Raw genomic sequence first — 26,798 nt, 5'->3', positions numbered from 1 at the left:
TTCGCGGGCTATGCGGTAATGGTTGACTCGCTCTTTATTGTGCCGTGAGCAACGAGTTTGCAGGATTCATCAAAAAATCAAAGCGGCTCATCTGAGTATAGTTTCTGTAGGAATTGTGAAGGACAAACGTGTTCACACCACTTACGCCCAACACGCGGAAAAGTATTATCGTCTGCCATCGCTGGAAGAGGCTTCGGTCACCTTCGACATTTGTTTCAATGCAGGACCTTTAGCTAAAGATGGGGCTCTACCACGTCGATAACTGTCATCATTTAAGGATGTCCCAGGTGGCGAAACAAATTCGTCTGCGCTGTTCCTCTAGCGAAATATATCTTCCCTTTCAATTTCGTTGTGACTATCTAATCAAACACGATAAAACAGTATTCTCAAAGTGAAGGAGCGTAACACGGACAGCAGAGGGAGACTCGGCCACTGAATCCGTAGCGCAGAGTCCACAGGGGTGGCCTCGGAGAGCGCTGGCACGAAAGCAGCAGCGGTGGTGTAGCTTCAGGTCAGACTGCAGACAACAGCCCCGCCCGTACGCATCAGCAGCAGAGTGGCGGCAAACGCTGGGACGTTACGGCGTAGCTGTCAAAATGGTGGTGAGAGGGGCTGAGCGGACGTACAGGGAGTTGGTTTATTCGGAATGCAGTGTTCTGTCGCGGGAAGCGTGGAGGCTGCTCCGTTCTTGGAGAGAGAGAGAGAGAGAGAGAGAGAATAGTGCACGAGGGGCGGACGTGACTGCTCCCTGCGTCAGCTGATGGAGTTAAGGGGGGGGGTCACGTGACGTCGCAGCCGCCGCCCCTCCTCTTCTAGAACAGTCTCCTGCGAGGCGGCGCTCAGTCGCTTTCCTACAGCAGGGCAGGCGTGTTCGTGGACGCAACAGGTAGGACTAGTTACGTAAACATCGATAAACTAACGATCAATTATTAGCCTCTGCACTATCGTCATTATCGGGTCGTTTATAATGAAATCGTTTTCTATAGACGCGCGAATGTTTTCGGATGTTGTTTTACTGGATTCCTGATATTCACGGTACACTCGTGAAATTGTCGTTCGGGGAAAACCCCACTTGATCGCTACCTCGGAGATGCTTTGTCCCGTGGCTACTCCGACGACTGTCACACCACGTTCCAACTTACTTGACTGTTGTTAACCTGCCGTTGTAGCAGCAGTGACCGATGTGAGGCTAAGCGCAAAGTGACTTCCTGTTTTTTCACTCCAGTCACTAATTTTTTAAGAGTTATCGACAGCCATATTGCGCGTCAGAAAACTTTATCAACTCACACAAAGACTGCCAATTCTGTTGGAATTTTGGTTGAATCCCCATAACCCATCGGTATTTTTGACACTGAGCGACTGGAATGGATACTTGCCAAAGGATTTTATTCCTTCTCTTGATCTGAGCATGATTTAAATTAATCACGAGCGTTCTTTCAGGCGGAATGATAGGAACATGCCAGATGCTGGTTACTCACATCCGGCTTGCAAAACTCACAATGTGCAGTTCGCGAATAAAATAGTTCTTACTGAGAAAAATAAAAAAAATGATCTGTCGCACAACACAATGGTCAGTGCATTGTCAGCAGTTGAGCATAATGCGTACGAAAGTAATGCGGGAGGTAGCCATTTGTGCCTTGTGAGCGATAGTTCGAAAAACATGTCATGAAAGTAGAGGTGCCTTAGTCAGCAATACATTTCAACAAATTAAATATACTTAATTACCACACTCTTTCAGGAAACTCCTACTTTCGTAATAACACCGACATTTTTTTTATTTGTGTAGCCTGTTGCATAATTAGTTTATTAATGCTCACACTGTGTATGCAACAATTGAAATCGTTTCTCTCAACATGGCGAGCCAATTAAAACATGATTATTTGTGACTGTTTTTCGACTGTTTCTAGCTTACAATGGAAATGTGATGTCCACCTGTACATAGTGTAATGTCTCGTATTACATCAATATCCAAATAACGATAGTGAAACTTGCGAACTACATTCCTTTGGACGATTTTTTCCAGATGCACAAAGGGATCATATCTGTGGAAATTCCACGTTTTCGGCTTTTTGCAACAGATCGTAGAGATACGTCAGCATAACAGGCAACAAGTAGATAACCGTGTTTTACTTTCCTGCCTTGCCGCTAAATCACGTGATTTTATAATATTCCTTACTTTCTTAATTACCACATTCACGATGAATCGTCTGTCCGTTCTTCCGATCTGAAAACATTGTGGAGGCAGAAAATATAATCAGAATTGCTAATGGCCCACCAGTTATTGAACTGTGCATTGTTCTTGACGAAAGAATAAACAAAAGGAAAGAACTGTACAGATATATGTAACTGAAAACTATTATGTACTAACGAAAATAGATGGAGCGCTTAAGTGGCGAAAAACGAAACATAACTCAGTGGCAGTAAAATACAGTATACAGCAAGGCCGTATTTTTCGGATGGGCAGTACTTTCTCTGGCCATATGCGCCACGCCAAGTGGACATACGGCAGGACTGCCTCCCCGCCCCATCCCTGCCTCAGTGCTCGCGCGGCGCGAGAAACTGTGCCGCAACCAGAGCGCCGCGCGACCTGGCGCAGACGCGCGTCGCGTCGCAGTTTGAGCGGTCCCATTTGAACCTGTGGAGTTACGAAAACGCGCGCTGCACTGGGTCGCGCTATACGCGTCTTAATTTGCGTCTAGCCTAACAACTGCGCCACACTTGTGTTATATAGGCGTTGCCTACCGCAGCGCCATATTCTGCATGTTTATATCTGTGTCTGCGGCTGTGGCCGGCCCGCCTCCCCCACTTCCGCCCCCGCCGCTCACACAGCGGCAGGGCGGCGCGCCTCCCACGCTGGCCTTCTGCCCTAGTGTGAACCACTGCAGACGTGACCGCGTGCGTGAATTACGTCACCCGGTCGCGACTGACGTGAGATGGCCATTCCGTGCCGCCACAGAGTCGAGGACAACTTTTCCGCTACTGGAGACCTGCCAGTTCAGCAGTGCGGAAGTACACTACTCGTCGAATTGCTCTGACGAATTCTTCCGAGAAAGTCTGCCGAGTAATGTGTGTCACGTCGCCAGAAGACGGCGTACAAGTGTTGCCGGAACATCGCTCCGAGACGAACGCATTACTCTGGGACTTCCACGTCGAGAAGCCGTGAGAGTCTGTTCCTTACTTTCTGTCGCCCAGTGTTTTCAGCCAACGTGCAAAGTACGCTAGATGGCGCTGCCATTGGTCAAACGGATATCAATTGCGTTTTTTAAATAGGAACACTCATTTTTATTACGTATTCGTGTAGTACATAGAGAAATTTGAATGTTTTAGTTGGACCACTTTTTCCGCTTTCTGATTCATGGCGCTATAATGGTCACAAACGTGTAAGTGGTATCACGTAACAGTCCGCCAGTGCGGACGGTATTTGCTTCGTGATACATTACCCGTGTTAAAATGGACCGTTTACCAATTGCGGAAAAGGTCGATATCGTGTTGATGTATGGCTATTGTCATCAAAATGCCCAACGGGCGTGTCTTAAGTATGCTGCACGGTATCCTGGACGACATCATCCAAGTGTCCGGGCCGTTCGCCGGATAATTACGTTATTTAAGGAAGCAGGAAGTTTTGAGCCACATGTGAAACGTCAACCACAACCAGCAACAAATGATGATGCCCAAGTAGATGTTGCAGCTGCTGTCGCGGCTAATCCGCACGTCAGTAACAAATTGCGCGGGAATCGGGAATCTCAAAAACGTCGGTGTTGAGAATGTTACATCAACATCGATTGCAAAAAAATGGCTCTGAGCACTATCGGACTCAACTGCTGAGGTCATAAGTCCCCTAGAACTACTTAAACCTAACTAACCTAAGGACATCACACACATCCATGCCCGAAGCAGGATTCGAACTTCAGACTGTAGCGCTTAGAACCGCACGGCCACTCCGGCCGGCAACATCAATTGCACCCGTACCATATTTCTGCGCACCGGGAATTGCATGGCGATGACTTTGAACGTCATGTACAGATCTGCCACTGGGCACAAGAGAAATTACGGGACGATGACAGATTTTTTGCACGCGTTCTACTTAGCGTCATTCACCGACAGCGGTAACGTAAACCGGCATAGTATGCACTACTGGGCAACGGAAAATCCACGATGGCTGCTACAAGTGGAACATGAGCGACCTTGGCGGGTTAATGTACGGTGCGGCATTATGGGAGGAAGGATAATTGGCCCCCATTTTATGGATGGCAATCTAAATTGTGCGATGTATACTGATTTCCTACGTGATATTCTACCGATGTTACTACAAGATATTTCACTGCATGACAGAATGGCGATGCACTTCCAACACGATGGATGTCCGGCACATAGCTCAGCGTGCGGTTGAAGCGGTATTGAATAGCATATTTCATGACAGGTGGATTGGTCGTCGAAGCACCATACCGTGGCCCGCACGTTCACCGGATCTGACGTCCCCGGATTTATTTCTGTTGGGAAAGTTGAAGGATATTTGCTATCGTGATCCACCGACAACGCCTGACAACATGCGTCAGTGGATTGTCAATGCATGTGCGAACATTGCGGAAGGCGAACTACTCGCTGTTGAGAGGAATGTCCTTACACGTGTTGCCAAATGCATTGAGGTTGACGGACATGATTTTGAGCATTAATTGCATTCATGTAGTATTTACAGGTAATCACACTGTACCAGCATGCATTCTCAGAAATAAGTTCACAAAGGTAGATGTATCACATTAGAACAACCGAAATAAAATGTTCAAACGTACATACGTTCTGTATTTTAATTTAAAAATCCTACCTGTTACGAACTTTTCGCCTCAAATTGTGAGCCATATGTTTGTGGCTATTACAGCGCCATCTATCACAGAGCGAGAAAAGTGGTACAACTGAAACATTCATATCTCTTTACGTACTACACGAATATGTAATAAGAATGGGGGTTCCTTTTTAGAAAAAGCAGTAGATATCAGTTTGACCTATGGCAGCGCCATCTGTTTTCCTCCTTCAGGCTAGACGAGTTTCGTTTTTTTTTGTGGTTTTTTTCCTTTGTCACTTATTTCGTGAGATATTTGGCCCGGTCTCGATCAATGGACCACTCTCTCTGTCTGTCTGTCTGTCTGTGTGTGTGTGTGTCGCAATCACAGTTACCTTTTAATTATTTTCCTTAGTTATGCTTCGCATTTTCGTAATACATGCAACGTAATTCGTGGAATTTGGGTCTAAGAATGTAGGCGCCGTCTGACGTACGTCATGCACACCTTAGGCCGTAAAATGCTGCGTAATGTGCCGCTGAGGTGTCGAAATCTTTCTTAACGCTGAAGATACCGTCGTGTTGTATTTACAGTCTAGTCTAAACGTGCTCGGAGCTGCAGACACGGAATATCGGCTATCCGGTGACACAGTGACTCCGCAAAGTGTTCGTCTAATACGTGATCGTATGTTTAAGGGTGTATAAAGGGCCGAAAACTGGCGGATTGAAACGAAGCAGGTACAAGCACGTCCTTATTGATCAGTGAAAATGAGTATGCTATAAAGAAACACAGGTCGCTATGTGAATAAACACGGTTAAGCATTCAGAAATACAGATAGGCAATGTAAGACGCAAAATCAGTATTCGTCTGCAGTACTGTAGATCACACTTTGAACATAGAATGTTGTTAGTAGGGCCTCCTTTCCTCCTATAATCGCTGGCATTCTTGCTTGGAGTGGATTTCACCAGAGATTCTGTTGCTTGCACTGTAATTTTACGGCATTCCTCTTGGAGAGCGGTCTGTCGATCAATTCTATTGGATATCTGACGTGATGATTTCGTCGAGCAAACGCCACAAATTGTCGATAGGATTAGTGTCTGGGCTGTCTCCATGCAGTGGGGCCTGTCATACAACAGCCACAGTTGGAGCTGTACGTTTTGAATGAATGTCTTGTGTGAAAATATAATACCCATATGATTCACAGTACTGTTTTTAGGGTATTTATGGTACATCTTGTGGTCCATAATGCCATCAATGAGCACCCTCACACATGTACTGAAACCATGTGTAACTGGGGCCGTTACATTTCTCTGTTCAAATTCAGAATTCTTTTTTCTCCACGCTGTTACGCGCCCTTTACACGTAAACAGCTCACATCCATTCTCGCCAGTAAATACAACCTTCCTGCAGAAATCAAACGCACCTGATTTACGTTCCCTTTGAAATGCAACTCGCTTTCTTCTATTCACTTTACTGACGTACGGTTTTCTGCGGGCTGTTCGTGCAGAAACAGGCCTTCCTGTACGCACACGAAAACCAGTAGCGAGGTGTGGGGCGCACAGTTTCGAATTTTTGATGACTTCTCTCGAAGTAGCTGTCGTTTCTCCATCTCGGACAGAACTGCAGCACGACCGCTTCGCGATTTGTTTTCGTACTTTCTGCTCCGATTGAACCTGTGTATAATACTCGTAACTGTACTGCTGTGTGTACCGGCGGTTTCTCCAAAACATTTTCCCCGTCGAAACAACCTGAGGCACGTCTCTCTTCGTTTATAGTGTAGCAACGCTCTCGACCTACATGGTGTGAGTATGACTGAACGGCTCCCAGACCGGAGGGGCGGCTGTTCGCTGGGCTGCAGGGAACACGGACGAGCGCGGGAGGCCGTGTGTCGGCCCAGGGGGGGGGGGACTCGTCTGGCGGTCTTACGTAGCGTGTATGTGGTCGCAAATAGAGGTGAAGACCGGTTTATTGCCAAGTGTAGAAATCAGCCGACGTAAGGAAATAGTTACTATTCGTTTCGCAGCAATATTTGTATGGCTGTGTTACAGTCTATGCGCCACGGTCGGTCGAATAGTTTGTGGAGTGACTGTACTTGTGGTCGCAACACGTTCCACGAACGACGCCCTGTTCTCCGAACTGTGGTACCTTTGTTTACAAAAAGATGTTGCAACTTTTCCCGGTAGCAATACGTCACATTCAGTGTAAAGAGCGGTGAAGTGCATACTATTCTAATTACCAATATGTGCTCAGTTTACTCTGAAAAAAAAAGTTGCTCTAGTGACCCGAAAAGGCGGCAACGTGTATCTCACACTGTTACTCGGGCTATGCAGGCAGAATAGATCCAGCTTGCTACTAAATGGCCGAATAGAAATGAAAGAAAATTAAGAGTTCGCTCAGAAGTGCTCAGTTACGAAACAAATGTTACTCCTGTTTAGAAGTGAAACCGTGAAAGAAAGTACAGCCGAAGAAATAGGTAGCATACTTCGGACTTGGTCTTCTTCTCAATAAAATTGCCTCGTGTTTAATGTACGGAGCCCTGGAATGCAACCGATGTGATACTGTCCTAATTACCGACGGATGGTACCGCGGAGGACATTAGTATCAACTAAAATACCATGCTCAACACGATGTTTCGGCTCTTATGCAGTTTATAGTGTCCATGCGCTGATCACCAGAAAAGTGCCTATTTTTGAAGGGAACGCGTATTTCTCAAGATATAAGCATAAATATGCACGGAATACCAAAAAAGTACTTATTTTCATATGAATGCAAAAAAAAGATCAATTAACTGTCTGATTTGACCAACTTACCAATATGCTGCAGACTCTTCAATATATTTCTTCACAGACTTTACCCATAGGTAAAGCTTATAGTTTCATACATCCTAACCATGATAGCTGTAGTTGGCTTTGCATATTGTTGCATATGGTATATGTCCCTGTTGCTCACAGTTATATATCTTGATCAGCGCGCCCAACAACCTATATTTTTCTGTTGAGGCTGTCTGTTTTGAAGTATCATATATCACTGTGTGTGCCAAAATGGCGAGAAATTTTCGAGATGTGACTTTGTAATGGAAGATTTATACCATGTTACGGAGAACACCTAAAGCTCTATACAATGGGCTAGGCAACAAGGTCTTTCGAAGAACGATATGGTGTGTGAAAATGGGAATTGTGTTGGATACACAGGAGAAAACTATAGGGAAAGATGGCGAAATTTGGCGCTGCTCCGTTGGCAGGGCCTGCAGAATGAAATGTTCTGTCAGAAAAATGTCATTTTTTGCTGGCAGTCATTTAGACATTTCTAAAGTTTTGCGACTGTCTTACATGTGGGCTTTCGAACTCAATAAGCAAAAATTTTTAATGAGGGAGCTCAAAATTGGCAGTGAGCAGACTGTGGTCGATTGGTGCCAATTTTGTAGGGATATCTGCCATGAATATTTCGTAATTGAGCCAATAGTTTTGGGCGGCCCTGGCCGTACTGTTGAAATAGACGAGAGCTGCTTCTTCAGGAGAAAGTAAAGGTCATAGTGTGCGGGAGCAATGGGTCGACGTTGAGGGAAAGCAAAGCTTTATGGTTGCTGTGCCACGTCGTGATGCTACCCATTTGCTGCAACAGTATGTTTTGCCCGGAACCACAGTAGTTTCCGATTTGTGGCAAGCTCACACCACCGCAGGGAACATGGGCTTAGAATCATCTGTCAATCTTTCGCTTTATTTTGTCGATCCCTTTACAAACGATACCACAAATCACGTGGAGTCAGTCTGGCAAAAAGCTGAAGAAAAAAATAAAAGTCAGTTTCGGAACTGACCGTGCTCTGCTGAGTAAGTACCCGGCGGAATTTCTCTGGCGTCAACGTTTTGGGGAAAATCCATTCCACAGTCTCATTGAGCGTGTTCGAAAAATCTGTCGCAATGTCGCAAATTAACTTGAGGTAGCTGTTTTTATCTAATCTGTGATTCGAGCTTTAATGTATACCTGTGCAAAATAAACAAATACGATTTTTTGAGAATTTTGTTATTAATTCCATCTTTTTTGCAAAAAAACAATACATCATTTCTGATAAAAAAAAAGTTTTTGAGACAGTTAATTGATCTATATAAACGCATCAGATATGATTGTAACACACAATTTTTGAAATAAAAAAATGTTTTGGTATTCCGTGCATATATGTGCAGATACGCGTTTCCTCGAAAAATAGGTACTTTGCTCGTGATCAGCGCATGTACCCCCTAAACTGCAGAAGTGCCTATTTTTCTTCATAATACTACCCGTTTATGCCTGTTCCGCTCGCGAATGGCGAATGGGTAAGGTGGTGGTCTGTAAGCGTCTGTATTGGCTGCAGTTTCCGGATTTCGTGCTCGCGCTCATTTCGCTGCAAGCCCGCAAGTCTGGAGGAGGCGCGCTGGCGCTGCGAAGCAGCAGTCTGGCCGCAGGAAGCGGGCGTCCGTGTCCGCGCACCGCGGGTCAGGTAACTGCGTGTCGGCAGCTCAGGGTCAGCCGGTGACGTCAGCGGCCGCGCCGGCAGAGAAGTGCGCAGCGGCGAGGCCGAGAGTGCGCCAAGTACCCTCCTCCACACACCGCAACGTGATGCAGGCGGTTACTCAGTTTTACTGCACTCCCCATCACAGTATTAATTCGGTACCACTTCCCGTTTAGATTTGGTTGTTGCACGAGACATGTGTTGCAATAGAGCAATTAACGAATTACGGTTGCGCGGATGAGAGTATACTATTGGATTCACAATGGTAGATTCCGTACGCTTCATATCTTCGAGAGCGATGTTTCACACTGGTGCGGAAAACACCGGGCCATAAAAAAATGTGTAAGCCACATGAAGTTTTCAGGTGGAAGAATGTTTCCTTCAGCTCATATGAAAGATGTGATTGTTCGTATGTTGGCATAGTTTGACAACACAAATTGTATCGTTTTTCGTTCCGGTTATAAAAGTGGTTCGTCGATTGCGAGTCAGCCTCTCCTCTCCTTCCCTGTCCTGCACTGCTCCCTCGCCACTGAGTTCACGACGCTCCCAGTAAAGTCCCCCCCCCCCCCGGTGGAGATGAGCTGAGGTGACCAAGAGAAGCAAGTAGCAGACTCGGCCGGGAATCGAACCCGGCTACGCCGACCGCGAGAGCACGGGCTGGTGCGCGCTGCTCGCTGCTGGCCCTGCGCTGCGCCCCCCCCCCCCCCCCCCCCGTGCTGCACGTACTCACCCTCCCGGGATTCTAGTTCGTTACTCGTGTAGCGATGTCTGGACGAACGCCGGACATTTGCCACTCCTGCCCCTTCGCCAGGTAGCGACCCCTCAGGTTAAGGGTCGCCCTTCCTCGTACTTCTTCTGTTCGCTTTCAAACCGCCGTCTCCACATCTTACTCGATTCAACCAGTACGTAAGGGACCTTCTTCTTCGACATCTTGGCCGAATACAGAGCTTCTTTTCCGAAATCGAAATGTTTATAACTTTTGGGAAACGAAGGCAATTCCGACGCTTATGTAGTATGTAATTCGTTCTGCCAAGTATAAATACAGATTCCTCCGTCTGTACGGTAGCTTCCTTTCGCGCTTACCGATTGCGATAGAAACAGTGCGTCGCCATGGGAGCAACAAGAAAGGAACGACGTAATGTAAGGTCAGTATTGCCTCACGTGTTCCAATATTTCTACGGAAATACTACTACACACGTAGTAACTAGAGCTATAACAAACTTCCCGCAGTTCAGCTGCCTATCTGTCTCCTCAACGCAATTTTGGGCCAAGAACTTGAGAAGGATGTGGAACGAATGCGCCGCTGTCGGGCAGCAGTTGGGACCCCGCGGCTGTGCGCCCTGCACACGCCGCAGTCACGTCTCGCCGCCCGTCGCCAGCTCAGCGTTACACTGCGTGGCGTGCGGCGGACTCCTGGGAAACTTCCCTGACGTAGCCGCTGCCAAGAACGGACGACGTGTCCGGTCAGCGGTCTGGAATGGCGATTTGGTAACTGGCGTTTCTGTCCGGTAACACCTCGACCTGTGTACATCAGTATACTTTCACAGGAGAACATGGAATACACAGCCTTTACGTGATGAAATCGCGCAGTTTTTTATAACTTGCTGAAACACTTCATTACAGTGCCAAGTACAGCTTTTCTCTGGCGAAATCTCTGGTCCAGGCGTAAAAGAACCTCGCGTCATGTCCTCCCAGTTGATCGTTTTGTGCGGCAATCCGCAGTCTCGAACACCGTGTGGTTAGCGGCAGCTGCAAAAGCTAAGCTCGGAAGTTTGCCAGCGCTAACTGATACTTGCAGAGGTAACGCTCTCGTATGCCGCCATGACATTTTGCGCCATTACATTACGGCACATCGAACAGACAAGTGCGACTTTTCACGAATATTTTTTGTTCGCACGTAATTTCAAACGCAAACCCGCCACATCCGACACAGCTTGTTCGGGAAGGTGAGAGTAAACGCCGTCCACTCCTGTGTTTCCTCTCTGTTAAGCCAGCCGAGCTGACTGCCACTTGGCAGAGACGATTACAGGTTCGTGCCATTGAGGAACGAGACCTGTCGTAAAGCCGCCACAGAGCAGCTGTTTCGACCCCCTCGGCACGGCTGGAAACCCGCAGCGCTGGCCGCGCCACGAGGGAACCGACCCAGAATTCAGAGCGCTGTCAGCAGCGGGCAGCAGGCGCTCCGAGCCACCGCTACATAGGGATCCGTTACAGTACTCAGCTGCATAGTTGTTTGCAAGGTTTTAATTCGAGTTAAAAGTACTTGTGGAAGGAAATCCAAATCCTTTAACGATACCTTCTAACACGAAGATATTATCGAACACGGCAGCCCTATTCCGTCTTCGTGTGTGATGTTACACAGAAATTTTTATATGGAAGAAAAGGGAGAGGTAAATATTACATCCTTCCCCTCGAAGTGCAAGGCGGCTGTCGAGAATTGCGGTAAGCTTTCTTGCCCGGGCGAGGGGGGGGGATTGAAAGTGCTGGCAGGAGGGGGGGGGTCACGTGACGTCAGAGCCGCGTCCGGTTCTGGAACAGTGGCTGGATCATGGGGGCGGAATGAGTGGAGACGGACGGCGCTGCAGACTGACGCTGTAAGTTGTTCGAAGTCAGTGGGCGGGGCTGCCGCCATCTTGGATCCCACAAAACGTTAGCAGACGTTCACAATTGCTTCTTGTTCGTCATTTCTGTCTTGTACACGCGATATTTATTTTGTGCAGTAAATGTTACACTGTTTTAGTGAACGACACAGCATAAGATACGCAACCTCAAACGTTTTTTGGTCTTAAATGCGTATTCGATACAGTAATACGACACGAAAATATTACGCTTCTGGCCGCAGTACTGTAATTCCTTTTTGTTTATACACTTCGAATAACCGAGAAGACAAGTATGTGCTCTGAAAAGCGTGCTTTTGTAATCCATTTCTATTCACTTTCATTGTGTTTGTGTCGATAATTGATAAAACGAGAACTCCGAAAGCAATGATTGATAGTTTAGAGATACCGATTTGTATTCGTTGCATTTTCAAGTCAAATGCAAATTTTAAATGTTCAAGTTTGCAAGAAACTTAGCTTATTTCCTTTGGTGTGCCATAGATGTATGCAAGGATGATTGAAACAAGCCAGCTGTCGTGTCAACAGAGTGAAAGATTCGTTAAATTGCGAAGGCAGTGAACGGAATTAAAGATTGTCAGGCCCATTGTAATTTACACGTCTGCTTTGTTCTTAAATTGTACGTACCAACTGACATTCCGTGTGGCGAATAACAGCAATTTACAGGGTAACACGACAGCACAGTGCTTAATGTAATGACCTAAGTAGCCTGGACTTAGATAGGGAACTTTGCTGTAACAAATATCCAACCCTTTAAATACTTATAATTCAACCACTGTAACAGGTGTTCCACACATTTCACTGAAGATTCAATTAACTACTTGTAGTTACATTACTTTAGTATTAAACTATCCCATTTAAAACATTGGTGTCTATTTTCAGGATATTTCCTGCCAGCACTTTCCAGTTACTTGGGAGTAAGCAAACACTGAAGACCAAGTGCATCGCTCACTTCCAGAGCTGTTCGCGTTGGATTGACAGGAAGTCTAAAGTCAAATCACGGAAATAAAACCATACTGTAAAACTTTACAGTTCATCAGAATTTCAGGTATATATAAGAAAATAGCACTTAAATAAGTCCACTTACGAATGAAATGTGATTTGTTTAGACTTTAGACTACAATCAGAACGATGCAAGCCGGCATTTTTCCTCTTATTTTTACCTCCATGGGCAGCGGCAAGTGCCCTCTCCACAGCAGAGCAGGTTGTGTGTGTGTGTGTGTGTGTGTGTGTGTGTGTGTGTGTGTGTGTGTGTGTGAGCGCACGCAGCAGCAAGGAACGTACCTCTGTCGTGGACACAGATTTTTGTAAGACGTGAAATTATTAACCTGCTACAATAGGTTTTAAAATCTTTTAATGCGTATCTATTTCAGATGATGGTTTCCAGCCTGAGATCAGTTTGAAACTGTAATGTTTGCAAGATACAGGTTGGCTGGTTGGTTTGCGGGAGGGACCAGACGAGGTCATCGCTCCCATCTGATTTGCGGAGGAAGGGGAACGAAGTCGGCCGCGCCCTTTCAAAGGAACCGTCCCGACATTTGCCTGAAGCGATTTAGGGGAATGGCGGAAAACCTCAATCAGGATGGCCGTGCGCGGGTTTGAACCGTCGTCCTTCCGAATACGAGAACATACAGGGCGTCCGGAAGTGCGCAGCTTAATACACTATTTCTCTCTTCTGAAGCATAACAAACAGTCGTTGAAACGTGGACAATGAAAGAAACGTAAACTCAATTTGAAGAAACTGGCGTCCAAATTCTCTATTTACCCTTCGATTTAATAACTGAGTAATACATTTTTGCCAGCGACGAAAAGTTTCACAAACAGTAATGAAAACATAGCACAAATGTAGGTTACGGTATATTTATAACTGTCGAGAAACTGTCTTCAATCGTAGAGAATACTGTCGTTTTCAGATGACACTTTTCCCTTGCACACAGGAGCACTTACTCAGAATTTCTCTTGCACAGATGGTAACCGTAGCTTCCACACGTTAAGTCGCTTTCTGTGGTCTTTATCCCTGGCTCTCTGCTTAACTGCGTTCTTGAAGCATGTGTGGCATCTGGCTTTCTCCTAGCTGGTTCTTCGTTTGGAACAGGAGTAACTTGAATAACCTCTAGCTTCTTTGCAGGTGTGCCTCTTACAGCGTAAATGTTCGGCAAATGCAGTCCTTTCAAGTCCTCGAATCGTTCTTCGAAAGCTAGAATCCTGATTCGCGCGTCTGCAGTTCTCTGCCGTTCGTTGCGCCGAGGCACACCCACGCTGGGCGTTGTGTTAAGAGCTGAGCGCAGCCACGGCAAGCAGACTGCAGAACACACGCCTCCCGTCCCTGGCGTTTGGTCTGCAGCACCCACTCCTCCCTAAGGTTTTACCGGGTTTCCTTCTTCCGTGCGTCAAGTTGTCATTCCTGGCAGCAAATTTTTCTTCACTTTCTCCTTTGTGATTCAAGTATAACTCTTACTGGAGGCTTACTGGTCGGTAAATCTGCGAATGCAAACCTGGAGGAATACACCTCTTTGCCTGCTGCCGTCTAAGCTCTTTCGGTGTGCGTTTCGTGTTGCATTAGGAAGTCCCAGCTGAGAGAAGCCTGTAGTCGTGTGACAGAGACGGTGGGTTGTGGTGTCGCAGCCTGTATTCCTTTCCTTGCCGGCTCCACCGGTGCCTCCAAACTCTCTCTCAGCACGGCGTCCGCAGGCGCGCCCGCTCTCCCTTCGTTTCTGTTGTGTATCACTCAGCTGCACTACCGAACGTGCTAACGTGTGCGCCAGGTTTGCCTTTGGGGAAAGCGTTAAATGGCAAGACACAACATCCCGTCAATTGTATTGTGACGCCCACCTTGCGAATATACCGTTCACTTCTTCGAAGACTGTGGCAAATATCCAGGTAAGCTCTCATTTTAATTAAAATTCAGAACAAAGCGTCTATTTCAGAATCGGTAACGGGAGATTCATTTCCTCATTCAGATTCTTCTGTTGTAGGACCGCAGTTTTCCTAACAATTTCGAGAGTGAAATTTTTTTGAATGGTTCACACACACATTCCTCTCGCAGCTGTAGTTACTCGCTGAGGTTCGTGGACCAAGTTGACAAACTCACTTTTCACAGACTCCGGGATGCTTCTTCGGGATGCGCTCTACCAGAGCTTGTAGCGTATTTGGAGTGTTACCTGTGTGAATTGTTTCTTCGTTGTCCTCCATTTCTTTTTCATTTGCATTCTATCCAACTTGTATGTAATGTGACTCGTAATCTCGTAACGCTCATAATTTTTCGACTGCTGAAAAGTTAAGCGTGAATTTCTGCCTCATCGAGGCAAATCTATCTTAGAAGAAACACGTTTGGTTTATTGTGACAAACTGCTGCTATTAATGGTCAGTAATAAATCAGGTACGAAAATGAAAGTAAACAATTACATGTTCAAAAAGGCGTTGCAGAACTTAGATTTTAGGTTGCCGAATGAAATTAAGACCTAATTGGAGTTGTCACAGGTGCAAACACTGTGCAAAATACGTCCTTGAGCACAACTTACGTTTTTGTCGTTGTTATTCGACATTGTCAAATCGGAAGGCAGGGTGATATGTTAAAATGTGTCTTTAAGAACCGTAGTTCAAGGTCGTTAAAACTCCTTCATTCACTAATAGTTTCAGAACATTGACCAACCATCGTCAGATCTAAAATGCAGAAAATAGCATAAGAGGTGAAGAATAACATACACATTTTATGTTTAAACTTCCATTGTTTCATACGTACAAAAAAAAAAAAATTGCTGCTTAAGGCCTGGCCACACAGAATCCGTCAGCGGCCAGGGACGTTGGTCAGCTGTTACAGGGTGGAAGGGGCCGAACCCCATTATTAAGCTTGCATGCGTAGCGCGATTGTCTTGGCGTTAAGACGGTTTGGTATCTTCACGCGGGACACGTTATCTCTGTGCGAGGAAATGAGTAGCTCGCACTAGCGATACGAAATGGCACCAAGAAGACGAGATGTTGAGTGCACGACATTCATAGCGAGAGAGAAAGCTTAGGAGAATAGCATCATCTGTGTGTTAATCTAGAGTCTGACGAAGATAGGTTCTTCAAATATTTTCGTACGTCGCGAGGATGTTTCGAGGAAATGCATCGCCTGATAAAAAGGTAGCACCTAGAAGTGCTCAACGAACTGAAGAAAGCCAATTGATACAAGGCACAGACTAGCCATTTGTTTGAGGTAAGTTTTACCATTTGTGACCTCTTTGTGCTTCAAACAGAAATCATATAATTTATTCCATTTCAGTTTTGCTGTATGATATGAAATGTTCGGCGGAAGAAATTGCTGTCCCACAACGTAGTTACGAGTGGAGTGATAAATTTATCTGCAGTGTTTACGAATACAGCAAACGATAGTAACATCTGGTTCCATATGTGCCGCTAGAGAGAACTTTCTACTTAATAAATTGCTTTGTTTCATTGTATTCATAACATTGTCATTGAATTTAAACGAACATATCTTTGGTCGGTAACTTATCTATTCGTTCTATCGGCATAATTTATTTTAATCTTTTCAACATACTCGACTACAGGCGACAGTCACCAGACTGTAGCTTTTTCTTCTCAGTTAGGACGTTCGACAGTCTCAGAAATTGTGAAACAAGTGAGCCAGGCAATATGGACTGTTCTACAACCCAAGTATTTACCGACTCCTACAACAGAGATGTGCAAGATCGGGTATTCTGTGTATGATAAATTTATTAAAAGTGCGTAACTGTGTTTTATTCTGACGGTGTATCAATTCTGTAAATATTAGTAGTTACTGTAATATATTGACATATTTTGACAATCTCCTGACAAATGATGAGGATAATAATTATTATATTCAACTGTATTATGTTATACTTTCTGACGTGTTATTTGTCATTCGCGATGGCCAGCAGCTATTTCCGAAGAAGTACGTAACGTAAATATTTGTTAGCTCCAGTAACTATCGTCTCTGAAATGTCACCGGTGTCTAAGACTGGAGTCACTGTGCCAGGAACACGGACACACAGTTATTTTCCGTTACCAACTTCCAGGTTACCTGTAGTGGTAGCCCGATAACTGCCGGAGGTGAATACCGATCTCTGACAGTTATTTCCATAGTTGCTCGAATTCCTTATGGTAACTCTCCTTGTACTACCCGTGCAAACTAAATTAACACATAAGGCGGTGGCTCAAGGGATCGACTGTGCTTGTTGATGCCTGTACTGCAGCTCCTATCAGCCGCCGCTCGGACATTAACTTTATTTGTTTGTGCTAAAAGTAACGAAGGCCCACGAAATAGTACACAGTTCTTATCAACAGATGGCGTGCAGTCTCACAGTTATATAATTCCCATGGCCTATAGAACGCCTTCCAAAAGCGCAGTACGATCTTCGGTCAACAGATGGCGCGAGGCACTGTTGACAGTAGACAGTTACTGAAATAACTGCCAAAATCAAGAGGAACGGTTATCGCAGTAACCGTTACTTTGCAGTAACCGTTACTTTGCAGTAACTGTTACTTTGCAGTAACCGTTACTTTGCAGTGACCGTTACTTTGCAGTGACCGTTACTTTGCAGTGACCGTTACTTTGCAGTGACCGTTACTTTGCAGTGACCGTTACTTTGCCGTTACTTTGCAGTGACCGTTACTTCTCAGTGACCGTTACTTCTCAGTGACCGGTTACTTCTCAGTGACCGGTTACTTCTCAGTGACCGGTTACTTCTATCAGTTGCGTTATTTTTTGCCACCTCTATGCAGTGAAAGGCAGAGGGGCAGGCGGCGCTGGTGGGCAATGGAGCCGTGGCTCTGTAGGAACACTAAGGACTGCAACGTAACCAACTCCCTACCAGGTCTGCCTTACAAGGGGTGCGAGAAACTGGCCGGTTTCCACAATCTGTAGTAACCAATTCACCGAAGCTGTTTGTAAATTTGTACAAAACAAGGACGTTATAAAAAAGGAAATTTATACAGTCACAGTGGAAAGCAGTGCAATATTTTAAGATACAGGAAAAGTAGAATGAGGGCTATCGACAAAGTACATTACGTTTTGGAATAAAAAATAAATAATGTATTTGAATTTTTTAATTATATACATATGAAAGCCACACTGAAATACTACTTTTCTACATAGTTGCCATTTAAATTAAGGCACTTACCGTAGCGATGGACGAGCTTGGAAATTCCTTCGTCGTAAATTTCGGCCGCCTGCGCCTTCAACCATGTGGTGATCACCTCTTCTCGGAGCTGTGCGTCGTCATCAAAACGCTGCATAGCCAACCACTCAGCAAGATCTTTGAGCCCAACTTTTCCCTGCACTTGTTTTGTATCGCTCTTCTGAGGTTGTGCAGAGTTTGGCAATACCTTTGAGAGTTTATTGTAGTGCCTCTTTCCAGGAAATCCACAAAAATCACACCGTTTCTGTCTCAAAAGAAGAGGTAACCACGTGGTTGAAGGCGCAGGCGGCCGAATTTTACGACGAAGGAATTTCCAAGCTCGTCCATCGCTACGCTAAGTGCCTTAATTTAAATGGCAACCATGTAGAAAAGTAGTATTTAAGTGTGGCTTTCATCTCTATATAATAAAAAAAATTCCAATACTTTATTTATTTTTAATTCCAAAACGTAATGTACTTTGTGGATAGCCCTCGTATATGCAATACTACTGGTAAAAAATTTTCATCCACAACTTGAGTATTAAAGCGAGTATTAACATAACCTGAAGTTTAGATGCCAGTTACAATCTGCGTTGTAAATGGCTTCAATCAGAAGCGAGTAAACAGATGGATAAAGCCTCATGGCTAAAATTGAGACATTATACGATGCATTTATGACGGTTACCACTTCATGAATGTAATCATGCTACCTCACATCTAGGTATTTGCTATAAATTATACACCAAAACCGAGACATACATTGCGTGTCAAAAACACTAGTCAACTGATAAACTATAAGCCTTTTCTGTTGGTCATGCAGAGGACGAACGCGTGTGTATAACCCAAATGAGTCTTAAGGTCCAGGTGTTGAGTCCACAGTACTTACATGTCGAGTTTCAGTGTTCCACACACAAACGAACAGCTCGAGTTGGGTGGTGGTGTGAGCTGAGGTGCAGCAGCCGTGTGCTTTGTATGCGGCTGACGTCACGAAGCCCGACACACGTCGCCTCCTGCCAGCCAGTGATGGGACGGCGGGGTGCGGCGACTCGAGCGCACCGAGAATATCTCGAGCCTCTAGTTCTCGAGCAATTCTCGAGAAGCTCACGAGAAACGGATCGGCGGCGTGCGCCGCTGCGCGCCAGTTGGCTGCGATAACATTCGCCGCGCCGTTTTATGAATTGAACGCCGCCGCTAGACTTCGTTTCTTTGGCAACGTGTAGATATACAAACCAAATTAGAAGAGACAAATTGAACACACAACGGTTACGACTCTAGATCACTTTTTACCAAAATATGCGTAGCTGTTGACACAAGAATAATTGTGCTGTACACCAATTAGCGCAAGGAACATTAAAATTGTGAAGTAAAAAGTTTCTAACGTGAAAATGTGCTTATGTCTTGCGATTTTATAGTGCGATCTGCAGCCCGCGACCAAGTGAGAGGAAACGCAAATGCCAGCCAAACATTCGAATAATTAAGTGGCCACTTGTTCAGGCAAAAAAGATGATGATGTGTTTCATAACTTACAATTGAGAGTCCACTGGGAGTGCCTTCAAGTAAAAGGCGAAAAGCGTCTTTGACAAATAAAATAAATCACACAAAGAAAATGGCGTTTGTTATTTACAAAACGAATATTTCTGTGCTTGCTGCAGGTGATGGCCACGTTAACAAACTACTTGTTAATTATTTCGTTTTGCCTTAAGACATTTTATTTGCAACGTTTAGTATTTATAATTACCTATAATATCACCAGATTGCCAATTACTCTTTCCAGCATCGCTAAAATTGTCTTCACAGGCAGGCTGTATACGCTGTAATTAGTCGATTTCTTTTACCGAAAGATTTTACATCCCTGATCGAATCTTTGTGTCAAACACCTTGGGACAAAGTACCAAATACACTACTGGCCATTAAAAGTGCTACGCCAAGAAGAAATGCAGAAGATAAAAATGGATATTCATTGGACAAATATATTATGCTAGAACTGACACGTGAGTACATTTTCACGCAGTTTAGGTGCATAGATCCTGAGAGATCAGTATCCAGAACCACCACCTCTGGCCGTAGTAGCGGCCTTGATACGCCTGGGCATTGAGTCAAACAGAGCTTGGATGGCGTGTACAGGTACAGCTGCCCATGCAGCTTCAACACGATACCACAGTTCATCAAGAGTAGTGACTGACGTATTGTGACGAGCCAGTTGCTCGGCCACCATCGACCAGGCGTTTTCAGTTGGTGAGAGATCTGGAGAATGTGCTGGCCAGGGCAGCAGTCGAACATTTTCTGTATCCAGAAAGGCCCGTACAGGACCTGCAACATGCGGTCATGTATTGTCCTGCTGAAATGTGGGATTTCACAGGGATCGAATGAAGGGTAGGGCCACGGGTCGTAACACATCTGAAATGTAACGTCCACTGTCAAAGTGCCGTCAAAGCGAACAAGAGGTGGCAGAGATGTGTAACCAATGGCACCCCAAACCGTCACGCCGGGTGATACGCCAGTATGGCGATGACGAATACACGCTTTCAATGTGCGTTCACCGCGATGTCGCCAAACACAGATGCGACCATCACGATGCTGTAAACAGAACCTGGATTCATCCGTAAAAACGAGCTGTTCACCAGTGTCAGCTATCTCGGTGTCGTAATTGACACGCATGGACAGGTTTCGCAAACTGTCGACCGATGCAGGTACACTCGTCGACGGTGCTGCGTAACGATAAAGAGCTGCGCCGTAACGCCGTGTTTCAGAATCGACTACGATGGCGGCCGGCAACGAAGCTCAGCAAAGCACACCGGTGTACCTGGGCGCCCTGCTGGATGACGGGGAGGGCGCCACCGTGACTCTGGTGGCGGGGCAGACGCGGCTGGTGGTGCACAGGGCGGTCCTCGTGGCCGGGAGCCCCGTGTTCGCGGCAATGTTCCGCCACGACACGGCGGAGTCGCGCGGCGGCCTCGTCGACGTCGCAGACGTGGACGGGCTGGTGCTGAGGGAGCTGCTGACGTACCTGTACACCCTCCGTGCCCCGCAGCTGGCGAGCCTGGCCCCCCGTCTGCTCGCCGCCGCTGACAAGTACGGCATGGCGAGCCTGAAGGCGCAGTGTGAGCAGCAGCTGGCCGCTGGGCTGACGGTGGACAACGCGGTGGCCACAGCTGTTCTCGCGGTGCGACACTGCTGCCCCGGCCTCCGGCAGACAGCCGTCTCCTACATAAAGGGCCACACACACCGAGTGATGGCGACGCAGGCCTGGGCTGACGCAGTGCGCACCCAGCCAGAAGACGTCGTCGAACTCGGCAAGATGCTGGCGGAGACGCCACCGGAATCCAGGTGAGCACGAGGTGATCACCGATGATCCACTGTGTGTGAAACTTCCTGGCAGATTAAAACTGTGTGCCGGACTGAGACTCGAAATCGGGACCTTTGCAGATTTCCCGAGTTTGAGTGTCGGTCCGGCACGCAGTTTTAATCTGCCAGGAAGTTTCGTGTCAGCGCACACTCTGCTGCAGAGTGAAAGTCTCGTTCAACTTGTGTGTGTGTGTGTGTGTGTGTGTGTGTGTACAGGTATACTTTATTATAATTTGAAGAAGATGAAATAGTTTACTTTGCAGAACAATGAATTTATTGTTGTCAGTTTGCTAAAGATATTTGGCTTCATTAATCTTTCCCACTGAGGCAGTCAATTTATTTGAAACAAAGTGTTTCATTCCACAGTTGTTCGTTGAATGTAAAATGCATATCTTATGCCATGTGTGAGATTATGTGATAATGAAGAACCAGACATGAGATAGTACAGTACAGTACTAATATTCCAGGAAAATTTACGCTCAAAAAACCGTACTGAAAAGCTTAATGTCAGGTGGGACATACTTCATTGTAAATCTGCACAAACCAATGTGCACTTCAGGCCGAATTATGCATTTTAGTATAGTTTACGAAATTCCTATGCTCACGGAGTATCCTCTCGTGTCCTGTTTCTTTTATGCCGTAATCTAAGCTCTCTTTATGCTGTATACACACAAACATGCGGCCTTCCTACATCACTGCAGCTGTGCACGCACAGTAATGCCTGTTTTGTGGCGCTCTGGCTACTGCTAAGCCGAAGATATTTCTGACAGTCTCGGGGTAGTACTGCGAATGGTGGTTTGAAAAGTGTTACTTTCAAAGTAAATTTGCTTCTACGCAAGATGAATTGTTACGTGTGAGAAAGTGGGTTGGATTTCTTAAATAACAGAGTGTTTGACTCTCGTTTAAAAGTGAACACTTTCAGGACCAGCCACATAGAATAATTTCTAGCCCAGAAAACGAGACATTCACGTCAATGTTTTAAATGTACTGGCACATTTGTGTGAAGTACCTTAAGTGTAACACACGCAAAAAAGATCAATATTAGATGTGAAAGCTTAGCTTCCCTTGTATGTTATTAATCTCAGGGACCAATATTATATGTGAAAGGTTAGCTTTTTTTTTTTTTTTTTTTTTTTTTTTTTTTTTTTTTTTTTTTTTTTTTTTTTGTTGCGACGCTATGCATATTAATGTAAACCATTAACTTTTCCTCTTTGTGTCCGTGCGCTATGTAAGTAATGTTGCTATTGGCTTACCACATCACATGTCCTATGCTCTGAATATCTGCTGCCATCGGCTGGTGAGATCACGTGACATGGGATAAGATTGGCTGATAAAAGGACATCGCAGTCTCGATTTCGAAGCTCCGGAAACTGAGGTGCTGTGTATATTCGGTGCAATTTGAATTTACACTTTCGTAATACGAAAATATGCAGCGTACATATTGCTGACATCAAAGGTCTTTCCAAAACTTCTCTCCCTTGTTCCCTTTTTTTCCGCGAACTTCTGCTCCAGTGTACAAAATGTTAACCGTTCAAAGCATTGATAAGTTTTACACTTGGGAGCTAAAATCTATGGATAACTGTCACTTAGCACGGAAAAAGTGTATTTTCGCCCGGGTAAGAGTGCATTCTTTAAGCGGGATATCTGGGAAAATCCGGGAATTTTTTCCTTGTCTGTTTATACACCCTGATTTCAGGAATTGCGACTGCCTCACAGCAAGTGCATTCTACAATGCGGTGTTTTGCAGACATTTTATTTATTCTAGTACATTTTGGGACTCGGAAAGTAATTTATGTATTAGCTGTGTTGCTGTGAGACATGTGACTGACTCCACACTTGTCGTACATTTATGGTATCACTAAGAAGCCAAAAGTTTGTTTTATTGGTACTACTTTACATTTATGTAAGGGTTGTGCCATCTGCAATGGTTCACTTGGGTTGCAGTCATTAAAGATGTTCAGTGACACATCCTGCACGTGGCATGTACTGTTGTGTGATTGATGTACAACTACGTACAAACAGCATGTATCTCTCTGTGCGGCCCTTTGACAGCCATTAATTTTGTTTACTCTGGCCGGTGGTCATCGGCATTTCGTCGCCGTTATGTGCACTGTATTACTGTCAAAAGCTCAATGAAGCACATACGAATAAACCGTGTCTCTGTTTATATTGCGGGTGACTGGACATCTGGATGTTTCCCAGGCCGCGTACTAACAGTGTACACAGCAGTACATAAATACAGCGTTGGTTGTATTGTAGTACATCAATCACATTGCAATTTCGAGCTGCGTGCAGGTCAATCTTGTATCGCAAAAACTACAATAATGTCGTGTTCCACCCATTTCACATGCCAAATTCGTGTACGAATTTCTCGGGATGTAACTGACATATTGCGATGCAGTCAGTCCCATTACTACGAGTATTATGATTTCTCATGTTACTGTGTATGGAATAATATGGTGTGTCCTTTTTGAAAAATCTTAAGATCGTGCTGAAACCAGTATTTGCACACGGTTCAGAATGTCTCGCAGTTCTGGCTTCCGTGAGCCCCTGCCGTACATTCGTACCCGTGAAAGCTGAGAGTCAGTATCTGTTGGTGGTTCCAGAGATTTTGATGGTGAAATGTAGGTTGACACCCGTTATCAGTAGAATTCTGCAAGTCGTCAACATTTTGACAGTTCACTTGTATACTTCGACACACAAAAATGTTGTTAGAAATAATTTACAGAAGCTGCAGTTTTCCAGGTAAAAGTTTTTAAGTCATTTTATGTTCTTTTCAACACGTGAAAACCCTCCCGAGGCCATTTTTGCCTCTGTAGTACCACTTCGCTTGTATTTGTATACACGTGAAGTGCCTGTTATACAAAGGTAGCGCCTCATAGGGTTTTATTCATGGAAAAATGCTGGCTAAAAGCGATGTTTGGTGATTTCAGAACCTATGCAATGGCCCTAAAACCCTTGGCATGTTTTCATTACATCAGTTAAAACTATATTAATACTTTGCCTGCATATACAGGGTGTAAATTTTCAGTTGACAAAGCAGCATAACTCGAAACATAAGCTTCACATGAAATAATGTGTAAAATGCAAAGTTGATTATTTTTGAGGGGGATATCTGCTGGTGCTAAAATTAGCCCGCCTGCGGGTGGGGCGTAAGCCAACTTTAAAATTTCAAATGGTAACCACCATTTTTTACTGCAGAACCAGATTCTACATAAAAAACTACGTACATTTTGTCTTAAACATGTGTTTTGATTCTTGGTAGTTGGCACTGTTATTCAAGAAAATCCATGTTCTCATGTTTACATGGAAAATGGTTACGGATAAATAAAAAGTAGGATGTTTGGTTAGTTAGTTAGTTAGATAGTCAGATGATTTGTTTGATAATTAAAAGTTGTGTGGCCTCATGACCACGAAACAAACAAAACTTACCAGAATCTGCAGAAAAATTAATACAGTATTTCGGTCAACATTTCCTCTCTCAAACCCCACCCTATGGGGGGAGAGGGAGAGTTTTAGTTTCAGTGAATAAAAATTTATGAAGTAAAGTGTTTTTTATTTATCTGTAACCATTTTACACGCAAAAATGAGAATATGGGATTTCTTGATTTACTGCGACAACTAATAAGAATCAAAACAAATGTTCAAGAAAAATGTACATAGTTATTATGTAGAATCTGAAGCTTATTTTTAGAGTTATTCTGGTTTGCCAGCTAAAAAGTTACACCCTGTATATGCCAAACATGAACATGATATCGAAAAAAAAAAAATCAGTTATGCAAGAATGTAGTCTTAAGAAGACATGGCAAAGACGATTTCATGACTAGAAATGACCGTCCGCACTTGGCCTACCTAAAAATCGTCTTTGTCCTTGGCTTTCACAGGAACCGCCCATGAACAATTAGTGCTTTTATAAGCCGCCTAAGGTGCTGCGTTGGCCACACCTTACGCGAAAGAACCAGCCGATTTGCTCAGTTTGCCTGGGCCCTAGGAAGTGTGAGGTGTTCAAGCTTTGACCGTGTACTGAAGGATAGCTACAGTATGGCATCTCTCGCGACAGGTGTACAGATGGTCTTCAGGCTAAGGGCAATCTGAAACACTAGACGCCTTGTTTCTGCCACCAGCAGAACGCAGTTTGTGACCCCCCCTGAAAAACTGCATTTGTGGGCGCAGCGTAACGGTACCTTGCAGTGTGGTCAACGGGCCAACTGAAACACAGTGTCCTACTCGCTCAGAAGTGTGATACGTCAGTGAGTGTAAAGACCAGCTGGCGTTCCGTACGCTCTTGCCACTGAATGCTTCTGCTGTAGTGCAGACAGTACCGGGTGACCAAAAAGTCAGTATACATTTGAAAACTTAATAAACAACGGAATAATGTAGATAGAGAGGTAAAAATTGACACACGTGCTTAGAATGACATGGGATTTTATTAGAACCAAAAGAAAGAGAAAAAAAAAACACACACCCCATATTCCTAGAGGCGTGAAAGATCTCTTGTGCGCGTCGTTTGGTGATGATCGTGTGCTCAGCCGCCACTTTCGCCGTGCTTGGCCTGCCAGGTCCCCAGACCTCAGTCCTTGTGATTATTGGCTTTGGGGTTACCTGAAGTCGCAAGTGTATCGTGATTGACCGACATCTCTAGGGATGCTGAAAGACGACATCCGACGCCAATGCCTCACCCTAACTCCGGACATGCTTTACAGTGCTGTTCACAACATTATTCCTCGACTACAGCTATTGTTGAGGAATTATGGTGGACATATTGAGCATTTTCTTTATAGAACATCATCTTTGCTTTGTTTTACTTTGTTATGCTAATTATTGCTATTCTGATCAGATGAAGCGCCATCTGTTGGACATTTTTTGAACGTTTGTATTTTTTTGGTTCTGATAAAACCCCATGTCATTCCAAGCATGTGTGTCAATTTGTACCTCTCTGTCTACATTATTCCGTGATTTATTCAGTTCTCAAATTTATACTGACATTTTGATCACCCGGTACTTTGTGTAATTTGCTTTAATTTCCTTGGCACTTGTATCCATTATGCCAGCAGTTTCTGTAGCCAACGTATTTTATTACCCCCAAGCAGCAACAAATCTTGTTACTCTGATATTCAGTACATGTAAATATAGTTCTGATTGCCGTTCAGCAATTAGCTTCCTAAACTCCTCAAAGCCTAAAGTCACAGCCAGCTGATGTTACAACTAGTTCCTTGATTATTTTAGGTAACATTTTAGGAAATCAGCGATATTTCACTTCAGAAAATTTGTAAAAAACAGTGTCGATCACTCACTTGTATATTAAAGATATGACCATTTTCCAACTCTAGAAGTAGGCCATTTCCACATAATGCTGTGTAGAGGTAAGTACCAAAAATTCTCATTTGCACAGGGAAGTCTGCAAACATTGAGCAGAGTGTGCGTTAAAACCACGTATC

General features: G+C 44.8%; 1 protein-coding gene across 1 annotated transcript in view; it reads left to right on the top strand.

Moving 5' to 3' along the window:
* The first annotated feature begins 828 nt into the window (after window positions 1-828).
* The window catches only part of LOC126108934 (poly [ADP-ribose] polymerase tankyrase-1-like), a 42,763-nt gene continuing 16,793 nt past the window's right edge, over window positions 829-26,798 (top strand). Inside the window, exons 1-2 of the mRNA XM_049914303.1 lie at window positions 829-886; window positions 20,766-21,342. Coding sequence (XP_049770260.1) covers window positions 20,777-21,342 — 566 coding nt within the window. The 5' untranslated portion in view covers window positions 829-886; window positions 20,766-20,776. The remainder of the gene's footprint in view (window positions 887-20,765; window positions 21,343-26,798) is intronic.

The sequence above is a fragment of the Schistocerca cancellata genome, chromosome 11 (assembly GCF_023864275.1).
Source record: "Schistocerca cancellata isolate TAMUIC-IGC-003103 chromosome 11, iqSchCanc2.1, whole genome shotgun sequence".
Lineage (NCBI taxonomy): Eukaryota > Metazoa > Arthropoda > Insecta > Orthoptera > Acrididae > Schistocerca > Schistocerca cancellata.
This window is presented reverse-complemented; position numbering and strand designations above follow the sequence as displayed.